General features: G+C 33.9%; 1 protein-coding gene across 1 annotated transcript; it reads left to right on the forward strand.

Annotated features, from left to right (window-relative positions):
• Positions 1–4,915: 4,915 nt before the first annotated feature.
• Positions 4,916–11,319, forward strand: LOC107913009 (histone H1). Its single transcript, XM_041081461.1, has 3 exons — positions 4,916–5,600; positions 10,283–10,610; positions 10,692–11,319. The coding sequence occupies exons 2-3, from the start codon at positions 10,449–10,451 to the stop codon at positions 11,085–11,087; spliced, it is 558 nt and encodes a 185-aa protein (XP_040937395.1). The 5' UTR covers positions 4,916–5,600; positions 10,283–10,448; the 3' UTR covers positions 11,088–11,319.
• The last annotated feature ends 944 nt before the right edge of the window (positions 11,320–12,263 follow it).

A 12,263-nucleotide genomic window follows, 5' to 3' on the forward strand; every position in this document is an offset into this window, starting at 1 on the left:
TTCTCTGCTTATATTCATTTAATTCTTAATAGTTTTCAGTTCTCATAGGTCAATTGCTTGCATCTTAAGTGACAATATGGATGTGTAGGGCAGCTGGTTTAATGTGAATATGAGATGTTTCAGATGACATAAAAGTTGTTTTTGAGGTCAAATAGTAGGTGGAAGGGAAACAAATGACGAAAATGTCAATATAAATGTCTTTACAGTTCATTATGACGAGGCACATTTTACATATACAATTTGTCAGTTACATGGTACATTAGTCTTGTGGTAGTCAGTGGGCATGATGGTTGATAAACACTTTGTTTTGCTTGTTCAATCTGTTGCAAGGAAGATGCTTACATTTACATGATACTGTTAATGGAAGTTTTCCAGTCTTCTAGGATTGCCAATCATGGGAATCTATAATAATTTGAATAATTAACGAATCTGTGGAGTGGATGTAGTTATTGTGTGATCTATTTGCCTTTGGAATATGCCGTGGAGTCTAACATATCGGTTATGGTGGTACGGTAGTTCTTTGCATTTCAGTTCTAAGACTATTTTCTGGTTAGTCTGCTGTTTTCTCTGTTGTTTTCGTTTATGGTTGTGAAAGTTCTATTTAGGAAATAGTGGAAGTAGATTTTTGCATGCACTGTTGTCTGGGAAGCTGGTTTTGGATTTGGTGAATATTTGCAGTACTGCATTTTAAGTTGCCACAGTAGTTTAGGTTTCCGGACCAGTTGCAGCTTGTCAAATGATAAGGCTGCATTTTTTATGGAAATTTTAATTGTCAACAAGACGCATGTAGCTCCCTTTCTCATCCCTGAAAGTTTGAGTTCCATTCTTGTCTATGAGCGGTGAGTTGTAATAGGAGCCAAACTAATGCATTTATGCATGTTTTATCATTATTATTGACTAGAATCAAGAGATATTAAGTCATTGTTCTCTATATTCTTGGATTATTAAATCTAACAGGGGATTTGGTGTGATTGAAAAATAATAATTTTTAAGTAATTTACTTGGTAGGAGAGTAATTTTTATGTTTGATGTCTGTTAAAAAGTATATATATATTGAGAATGTAGCTTTGTTTTGAAATTACTTTCTTTCAATTATGTTATGTGATCCCTTTGAATAAAGGTGAGAAAGTAGCATCTTCATGTAATTGGAAAGTTAAAAATATACTTTTGAGGTCAAGAAGTTACTAGTCAAATGGTAATAACTTGGGTTCCAGTTCTATTGATATGAGGTTCAAGGTTAGATACTTAGCTCCTTCTCCTCTCCTTTGATTTTGATAGAAGCTTTTATTGTAATTTTTCTTTAAAACCCTTTTGAGACAAATCATTAAAATATTTAATTTTAAATTGATTTTAAGTACTATAAAATTGAAATTTATATTCTAATTTAAATATATATTAAACATATAAATTATTTTAAATTTAATTACATATTAATTTTGAGGTAAGTGTATTTTTTATTTAAAATAGATAAATATTATTTAAAGAGAAATACATTAAATTGTGTGTTAGTTAATAATAAATATAATTTGGACATTTTAAATTTAATAAAATTTGTATTTTATTTGATGAGTATGATTTTGAAAATTACATCACATTCCTAATAAAAGCAATATTTTTAAAATTTTAATTAACACACCTTTTCATTGGCACTAAATATTGTAATTTACGATTTTGACAATCACATTTTCAGCAAGAGTATTTTCAGAAATCAAAGTCCATTATGATTATGGGAAAGTACTAACATCGCTTAAATGTTGAATTGGCTGGGTGTTTTTTTCTTAATTTTTAGGGCGTAGAAAATCTTCAAATATTTTTAGAAAAAGTAATTAAGTCAATTTTTTGTATTTAATTAGAGATTTAAACTTTCAAAATATATTAAATAGATTTTTAACTTCTTTTTAAAAGGTAATTAAGTTTTTTTTAATTATTTGGGTACTTGAACAGTTAAAATGTATTTAAAAGGTTTTTTAACCGTTAACTTTAATAGTTGATCATTAAAGTTAATTGTCTCTAACTTTTTTCAATTAAAATCACCTTGTGTTACAATCACATCGTGACATATAACAAAAAATTATAAAAATAAATAAATAAAAGTTATTAAATTTAAATTTTTATTAAAAATAGAAATATATATAAAATGTAGTAAGATTTTATAAAAATTATTAAAAAATTATAAAATACATCTAAAAGACCTTTTAATCATTAACTTTAATTGTTAACAATTTTAAAGTTTAAATACCTAATTGAATAAAAATAAAGTAGGGGATTAATTATTATTATTATTATTATTATTATATTTTTAAAGTTTGAGAGATTAATTTTTGCCCAAGTTCAAGTACCCTTAATTCTAATTTTTACTCATTACAAATTTTAACTACAAAATTAGGAAAAAATTTGTTTAATTTTAAATTTATTTTTAAGTCCTATAGAATAAAAATTAAATTTTATATGCTAATCTAAAACTTATTTTAATAGTCAGATATTAATTTTTTAGATAAATGTTGTAATATATTTTAAATATCATTTGAAGTAAGGTATTTAGTTGTAACAGTGTAAAATTAAAAGTTTTACACCTTTTTCTAATCCTTGATCACAATTAAATGATTAAAACATTATTCTAATTAAAAACACGCCTTATTTTTATATTTTCTCTCTTTTTAAGGTCATCATCATCCCATTACTTAAGAGATTTAACATTCTCATTTATGAAAAACATATAGATCAACATCAACATTTGTTAATTGCAGACAAAAAAAAAATTTCTCCCACTTTCCACTAAAACAATGCAACATAATTTCATTTTTTTTAGGAGAGAAATTCATTATTAATCTATATTTATCTTCCTTTTCAACAATTACCACTCATTTCGCCTCATAGCTACTTCTTTAAAATTATTTGAAGTTATAGAAGCTAAGACATCCATTTTAGAAGGATTTTAATGACTTTTTTTTACTAGTAAAATTTAAATACACAATGATTCTACAACTTAAGATTACTTTTGGCCAGATTTCATATTCAATGTTTCAAAACATTCAAGTGAAAATTCATAATAAAAAAAACCTTGAGAATTAAATAATTTAATTGGATATTAAAAAAGTTAGATTAAATGGTAAAAGAAGATAAATAGAGATGGATTTTGATGTTGATCTCAAAGTTAAGGGGAGATGAAGATTTAAATGTGATCAAGGACTAAAAAAAGGTGTAAAACTTTTAGTTTTGTATAAAGTGGATCTCTCTTAAAATTATATGTTTGTTAATAATAAATATCATTTGATGCATATAATTTTGAACTCTCATTTTTAATAGTGCTTGCCAGCTCTACTTGGAGTTACCATTTGTGCTGGTATGTATCCAACAAAATCATCCACATAGGCAGGCAGCCCATGGTTTTTGTTTTAATGAGATTGCTTATTGTGAGGGGATCATCATGAAGTTGGTTTCTCTTCAACCGCTTTAAAATTATCCTTAAATGCCAGTAGTGTGAAATCATTAAATATTGGACTTGATTGAATTTTGGTAGTAGCAGAAATGAAAAAGAAGGATTGTATGCGTTGGTTTAATTTTTTTTTATCTCAATAACGTATTACATGAACTAATTAAATTGGAGTTTGGTATATTTAGGGAAAACATGAGTGACGGAGGTGGTGGCGATGATCTTGCTCTCAATGGTCGAAGCACAAAGAAAGTATGCTTCAAAGATGGTGGTGAAGGTGAGCCTTCAGATTCAGATATGGCAATTGACTTAGCTCCAGCTATGCCTGTATCATGGAGGGACAAGGTTCTGAGGAAAGGTAGCGAGGGTCTGAGAAGGATACGAGTCTAACTGTGGTGGAAGATAATGAAGATTGGTTCTTTTAGAGGGAGACATTATAAAATCTTCAATTGATGGAGTCCCGTCGATTAGTTTCTCCGATCACATTCAATAGATTCTAATAAAAAACATGGAGTTGACTGTAGTGGTCAAATTGTTAGGTCAAAATATTGGTCACGTCACTTTACATAATCGGGTTAGATATTTATGGAAGACTTCTAAACCTTTTCAACTAATGGACATTGAGAATGGGTACTTTCTGGTAAAATTTCAGTGTTGAATATTTCAAAAAGGTTCTTTATCAGGGGCAATGGATAATCTATGGTCAATATTTGATCGTTCAACCATGGACAACGGACTTTAACCCGATGCAACCCTTCCCGAAAATGGTTTTAACTTGGATTAGATTTCCTGGACTTCCAAGCATATGTACAATCAGTGATTCTTGGGGAAATTAGTGGTCTAGTTGGGAAAGTGTCTAAACTAGACTTCAAAATCAGAAGCAGAACAAGGGGGCATTTTGCCCGAATGGTCGTCTATGTTAACATCGATAAGCCACTTATTTCTCGTATTCGGATTAACAGTGAGATTCAAAGGGTCGAATATGAGTCTTTACCGACAATATGCTATACCTGCAGTTGTTATGGGCATGTGAAGGACCTATGCCCTTTCAAAGATGGGTGGCCAACACAGGGGGAAGAGAAGGAACTGATGGAGACAACCTTGACCACAGACGCAGAAAAGTCTGTCGACTCCTCAAGTTTCCACCTCTGGATGCAGGTGGAAAGGAAAATTCGGCGTAATAGAAGGGCGCAACGGGATCAAAGGACCAAAAATCAAGGGCAGGGGATCATAGGATCTAGATTCTTGACATTATCAAATGTTAACGATGGCATTGAAGAAGTTGATGAAAATGGAAAGGTGATTAGGAATGGTCTAAAGGGGCTTTAGGGGTTTCTTTGGAGAACAATTAGAGGTCTCAAGTTAGGGCTAAAGTGGGGAGCAAGAGCTTAAAAGCTATTGAAGCAAGTTCTTCTTTAGTAAATGGGTCAGGGATTATAAACTCGAATGATGAGAGGGTACCAGCTAAGAATGGGTCGATGGATTTGGGTATTGAAAGGGTGGGAAAGGCAATTGGAAAAAAGCCTATTAATGAGGCTGGGTCGATTGTATCTGGGCTAATTAATGTGGAAAGCCTTAAGGATAATTCAGGTGGTGTTAAAGGAATTGATTTGTCGTCTCTTATTCCACAACAGGGATGCAAATGTATAGGCCATATTGGGGATTCAAATTTCAGCTTGGGGAATCGGTTACTGCTGGTGTTATTAATAATTTTTTTACCACTTCTGGTAAGGTACCTACAGGTACTCTGTTGTGTCTTAACCCCATATTTGACGATACGCTTGAAAAGGAAGTGGTTACTAGCCCGAGTGTTTTGCATCCCAGGAAGTATACTACTATCATTTTTAGGGAAATTGGTGATCCCAACATTATTAATAATTCGGGTAGTGCCTCTTTTGTCAAAAAAAAAAATCTTAAACAGGGCTTTAAAGGACGTGGTTTTGGTAATAAATTTGAGCATGGCCGGAATGGGAGGAAGCTCAATAGGGTTATTCGAGAGCGTGGAGACCATTTCAAGGTTATTGGTTTATCTCGAGTGCCCGTGGCTGATACAATGAATTCAATGATGGATTTAATTAATTCTTAGATTGAACAAGATTTGAGCAAGGTTTCTTCCAGTATGGAAGACTTACCGGTTAAGGAATTAGGCTCCACTGAGTAGTAAAAGGTCAGTTTTCATCTCCTTGTTTGCAATTATGAATTTGACTATTTTCACTTAGAATTGCCAGGGTTGTGCTAGTGTTAAGTTTCTTTTTCTTTTTTTTAAATAAAATTTTGAATATAAGCCTGATATTGTGGGGGTTTTTTTGAAATATGAGTTAGTAGTGTTAAAGCAAATATAACCATTGCGAAATTGGGTTTTCAGTATTCACATCTAGTGGAGGCCATTAGTTTTTTTTTTTTTTTTGGTATTTGGATTGGTTGGAAAGATTCAGTTCGAGTAGATATAATGTATAATCATTCTCAATTTATTCTAGTGCTAATGTTTGAGGGTGGATTTTCCCAACCTATTTATGTTGCTTTTGTCTACAGTAGCCCTTATAGCCAAAAACAGAAAAAAAATTTAGGAGGGGTTAAAATTGGGCATTTCTTTCTACAGATATCTTTGGCTTTACTATTGGAAACTTTAATACGAAATTATCCTTTGATGATAAAATAGTTGATCGCAGAAATAGTAAAAGGTGTCCCCTATTTGGTGATTTAATAGAGTCTGTTGAGCTTCAAAGGACCATCATTTACTTGACATAGATGAGGAGTCTTTAAACGCTTTGATAAAGAAATTGGAAATGGCGGGATAGTTAACACTTTTCCTAATTGCACAGTTACTCATCTTCCGAAACTGAAATAGGATCACAGGCTTCCTCTTCTGTCCTTAAAACCAATAAGAAGCTTGCCTAAAGGTAGACCTTTTAGATTATTGGCAGGTTGGGTTGACCATCTGAGGTTTCCTGACTTTGTCAGAGATAACTGGAAAATCGATGGGAATATGATGGACTTTATTGCTCAATTTACCTCTAGTATAAATCCTGTAATAAGTCTGTTTATGGTCATCTCGGTGTTCGTAAAAAATAACGTTTGAGGAAGCTCTCACGTATTCAAAAGGATATAGAAAGCACAAGTTTTGACAGTCTAGCTTGTTTAGAAATGAAAGTAAGAGATGATCTAAAAGGAGTTCTTCATCATGAGGAATTACTCTGGAAGTAGAAAGCTAAGTGCGATTGGTTGAGTTTAAAGGACCGTAATACCACATTTTTTCACAAACGCACTTTACAGATAAGGAAGCATAATCAAATCTCGGCTCTTAAAAATGAGGAGGGTGAATGGATCTTTGATGAAACCATTTAACAATAGTAGGTGATTACTTTTTTCCAAAAATTTTTTGGGGAACACCCCACTAGAATGAGAGATCTGCCACCTAATAATTTTTCGAAGCTTGAGTTTAGTGATATTCTCTTTTTGGGCAAGGCGATTTTAAGGAATGAAATCGAGAAAGCTTTATCAATGTGACTCAGTTAAAAACATCTAGAAGTGACGGGTTTTATGCTTTTTTTCTTTTAGAGCCAATGGAATATAGTTAGAGATGTTGTGTGTGAGTGGATTCAAAAGGTTTTTGATAGACAAGCTATTGATTCAAACTTGAATAACACTCTAATTGTCCTTATTCCAAAAAGCAGTAGTCCTAAGAGTTTTTCCCATTTCAGACCAATCAATTTATGCACGGTCCTTTACAAATTAGTTATGAAGGTGATTGCAAATCGCTTTAGAGTTGTTTTTCCTAAGATCATAACTCTAGAGCAAGCAAGGTTCACAATCAGAAGGAACATCACGAATAATATCATCGTTGTACAAAAAATTATCCACTCCATGAGATGTATACAAAAGTGTAGGAAGTGGATGACAATGAAATTGATCTTGAGAAAGCTTACGATAAAGTCAGTTGGGAGTTTATTGACGCCTCATTGAAAGCTGCAGGTATACCTGATTTCCTTTGTAATGTTATTATGTCTGTCATCTCTGGTTCTTCTATACAGGTCTTATGGAATTGGACCCTAACAGAAAAGTTTTGTACCATAGAGGTATTCGTCAGGGGTGTCCTTTGTCTTCATAGCTTTTTGTCCTATGTAGGGAGTGACTTGGACATAATATCAAAGTATTAGTTAATTCAAGAGAATGGAGTGCCATCCATATTTCTTGGTCAGGTCTAGCATTGTCTCATCTCTTTTTCTCCGACAACTTAGTTATATTTGGGCAGACATATATTGATTAGGCTAGGAGAATTAAGGATATCTTGGAGGAGTTTTGTGGAGTTTCTTGTCACAAAATTAATGTGGAAAAGTCAAATGTATTTTTCTCTCATGCAGTTTACGAGCAAACTAAAGAAAGGCTTAGAAGAGTCCTTGGTTTTCAAACTGTGTCAAATCTTGGAACCTACTTGGTGGTGCCTCTTTTTCACGAAAGGGTAACCAATAGTTTACTAAGGTTTGTAGTCGACAAAGTTCGGAATAAGTTGCAACATTGGGATGCTAGAAAACTTTCATTAGCAGGTAGAGTAACACTAGCCTAATCTGTTTTGCTCTCTATTCCCAGTTACTTCATGCAATCTATGATGATTCCTGTTGAAATATGCGAGGAAATTGAGCACATTGCCAAGAGTTTTATTTGGGAATCTTCTAGCGTGGGGAAGAAATTGGCGCTGGTAAGCTGAAATTCAGTTTGTTAGCCTAAGACCTGCGGAGGCCTTGGGATAAGGCAATTGAGAGACCATAATACTTCATTTATGTTCAAAATTGGGTTTAATGTGGTAGCTAATCCTTCATCCTTGTGGGTTAGAATCCTCCGGTCAAAGTATGGAATGAAGGAAGGTATACCTGACAATATTGAACGAAGAAAATGCTTGTTCTTATGGCGTGCCCTCTCTAATATCTGGCCTTTATTAAGAGAAAACTTATACGGGTCTATTGGCGATGGTAATGAGATCAGATGTTGGCAAGATCCATGGGTTCCGGGTGTTGGACCTTTGGTTAAATAGATTTCATCTCATGGTAATCTCGATTTAGAGTGTACCCTTAAGGAGTTGGTCACAGAAAGTGGAGCTTTAAATCTTGATCTTTTCCGTTTTGGGACTAAAGAGACGATTATTTAACGCATTGTAAGTATTCCTCCACTGTATCCTACGCCAAGTCTTGATAAGATTGTTTGGATGGGCACTTATTAGGGTTCTTTTCCCCTTAAGAGCACTTATTGGAAGTTAAGGGAAATGGCATGGGATCCAAAAGACGTAACTTGGAACATCCCGTGGAAATTCTAAGATCCCCAAAGAGTCAGGTTTTTTATTTGGCTAGTGCTGAAGCAAAGGCTGTTAACAAATGTGGAAAGGATGATGAGAGGTATTGGAGATGGTGGATCTTGTACACTGTGTGGTATGGAATCTGAAGACACTTTACATGCGATTTGAGATTGTGTTAAGGCTAAAGAGGTCTGGCTGCAGGTAATCCTTATAGAGAAACAAAGGGGGTTCTTTTCAGGTAGCTTACATGAGTGGTTTGCGAATAATTTGCCAAATAAACAGGGGCTGTCGTTAGAGGATGTGGAATGGAAAAGTCGTTTTGGCCTCCTTGCATGGCATATATAAAAGAACATAAATCTCTTTATTTTCCAAGGTATGTAACGTAGTGCTAATGAGATTATCAAAATATCTTATAACTGGGCGAAGCAATATAGATTAGTACAAAACAAAAGTCTACTTAAAAAGTCAACAAGTAAGGATGGAGATTCCTTGGAAGGATAAATGGGTTCAACTAAATACAGATGGTGTTGTTAAAATGGGAACTGGTAATGCTACTTTTGGAGGAGTCTTGCGAAATCATGAAGGTAAATGGATTTTAAGCTTCAATAGATGTTTGAGGAAGTGCTTAGTGTTCAATGCAGAATTATGGGAAATCTACATTGACTTGTTCATTTTGTAGAGTCGAAATTATGAGAGCATGTTGATTTAAACAAATATTGTGGAGGTTGTTATAGCTATTCAAGACTCATTCAGGAAATCCTCGAACTCTGCTTTGATTAGACAAATTCATCAACTGTTGACGAATATTGAACAATGGTTTCTGAATTATGTTCTTAGAGAGTAGAATAAAGATGCCGATTGCGTTACCAGAATGGCTTTTGATAGCGAGGAAGGCTTGGTTTTATTCGAAGAAGTGCCACGGGAGATTCCATTTGCTTTAAGTTAATGTAATGTAATGTTTATTTTTTTACACCAAAAGAAAAAGAGTTTGGGAAAGATGAGCCAATGAAATAATTAGGTTAAAAGTTAGTTTAGAGAGTAAATTTAACTAAAATTATGCTTGGAGTTGTCAATAAGGAGTCAGCATTGGTGAGAGTTGAAGTTTTTTCTTTTTTCTGTTGGTATACATCCGACAAAATCATCCAATAGCCCATTCTTTTGTTAACGACATTGTTAATGGTGAGGAGATGTGAAGGAAGAAAGAATGAAGAGAACTGTTTGTCTTCAACAGCTTCAAATTACCCTTAAATTCTGTCCATTTCACTTCCTTTAAATCACATTGTAATAACCTCTCTATTAGCTTTAATCTGACTAAATTTTCATGTGAAAAATCAGTGGTAATCCCCATTAACAAAAGCTATAAAAATCACTCAGAAAACACACCCTATCAGGAGTAACCAAAAACAAAACCAAAACCTGGCCTTGCTTTCACACCCAATCCCAAAGCGGCTGCGAACATCTTATTCCCTTTTGGGCACTATAAATAGCCGACTATATTAACGCTTCGATTTCATTCCGCGTGTACGCCTCGATGATTCTTATTCCACGTTGGCAATCCCCAGGTCTCTTGAAAAACCAATCCTAGAACGCCACTCTCTTTTGACACAGATCCCGACCTCGCTATAAATTCTCCTTCCTGTCATTTCCACGGGGCATATCAAAGCAAAACCGTTTTTATTCTCTAGAGTCTTCCCTTGTCCCTGTTAAAATCTGTCACTGTGATCATTAATGGCCACCGCTGAACCTGAAGTTCCAGTCACTGAGCAGCAGCCCGCGGCAGCAGAGGAGCCAAAGCCGGCGGAAAAGCCTGTGAAGGAGAAGAGACCCAGAGCTCCAAAGGAGAAAAAGCCTAAGCAACCCAAATCCGCAGCACATCCTCCTTATTTTCAGGTACTCACTTTTTTATTTTTTAACATCGTTTGTGGGGGGTTTTTTTTTTGTTAGTTAAATTAAGAGTGGAGTGTTGTGCAGATGATCAAGGAGGCGCTTTTGGCTTTGAAAGAGAAGAGTGGATCAAGTCCGTACGCTATAGCGAAATACATGGAAGAGAAGCACAAGGCGGTGCTTCCAGCGAATTTCAGGAAAATCTTAGGTCTTCAGCTTAAAAACTCAGCTGCCAGAGGCAAGCTGATAAAGATCAAGGCCTCTTACAAGCTCTCCGAAGCCGGCAAAAAAGAGAGAGCCCCTGTTACGAAAGCTAAGATGGAGAAGAAAGCTAAGCCAGCTTCGAAGCCGAAGAAAGCTGAGGCGACAAAGAAGCCAACAAAGAGAGTCGGGGCCAAGAAGAAATCAACTCCAGCAAAGCCGAAGCAGCCTAAATCTATCAAGTCACCTGCGGCTAAAAAGGCCAAGAAGGCGGCTGCTTAGAACAAATGTGTAGGAAGTCACTTTAGGTTTTATATGTAATCAGTAACTTATCTTTGTGAATACATGGATGTTAGTTCGGTGCTTGTGTTAAGGAAATAGTGGGGATGGTTGTTTGATCTTTTGATCTGCAATGGAGAAGTGACTTTTTTGGTATGTATGAATAACGTAGAATGGCCAGACTGTTGTGAATCCCCGTCTAACTGTGTTGAAATGGAAGTTAATGTTGGAGGAATACCATGACCACAATATTCTATATGTGATGATTGATACTATCTGATTGAATAACGTTACAACCGATGGATGGGATAGTCTCTGTTTTGGGGTTAAATGGGTGGAATAGGAATACAGTGGAGATGGTGATGGGGCTGACATGGTGGACTATTAGTGGGCTTGCATTCTGTTTGATCAGGTCTCTTTTTATTATCTCGAAAGACGTATATCTTATTTAAAAAAAAAACTTGAAGAATTAACAATGTTATGAATATGGTCAGGATAATTCATGTCAAATTCTAAGTTATAACACTTAGAAAAGATCAATTTGGTTAATTTATTACCACACGAATGTTTATCTTATTATGTGAGTGGTTTAGGGTCCTTTTAAATAATCCAATTTTTTTAACAATCTTAAGGTATAAAACTCAAATTTTTAATTTAACTTTTAATTTTTTTACCAAGAAATAATGTTGGGATGGTTTTTTATTCATTTAGATATTATAGATTTAATATGATTTTTCTTTTTATTTTAATTTTGAAATCGATTTTGATTGATAAAAAATATCTGTAAAAATCGGGTTCTATTATATTAATTAGATTATGTTGGAATATTTTCAAATATTTATAGTATCCCAGTAACTATAAATGAATGGGTGTAATTAATCAAAAGATAAAACTTTTGGTCATTGGTCAAAAGTTATATCATTTGATTTTTTAAAAAAGAATTATAACTATTCAAAAAATATTATTTGAATAGTTACAAAATTAAATGAATAATTATTATTATTTATTTATTCATAAAGACACCTATTGAAAGATGTCTCTATGAAGAGACATGAAAATTCCTATAAATAGGAATGGGATTTCATTTGGAAATCATATCAACAAATTCTAATATTATTTCTTCTCTTCCTTCATTTTCTAATATTATTAGATTATTCTATAAAGTATTGCTGCAGAAAT

This window comes from Gossypium hirsutum, chromosome A11 (genome assembly GCF_007990345.1).
Source record: "Gossypium hirsutum isolate 1008001.06 chromosome A11, Gossypium_hirsutum_v2.1, whole genome shotgun sequence".
NCBI classification, from domain to species: domain Eukaryota; kingdom Viridiplantae; phylum Streptophyta; class Magnoliopsida; order Malvales; family Malvaceae; genus Gossypium; species Gossypium hirsutum.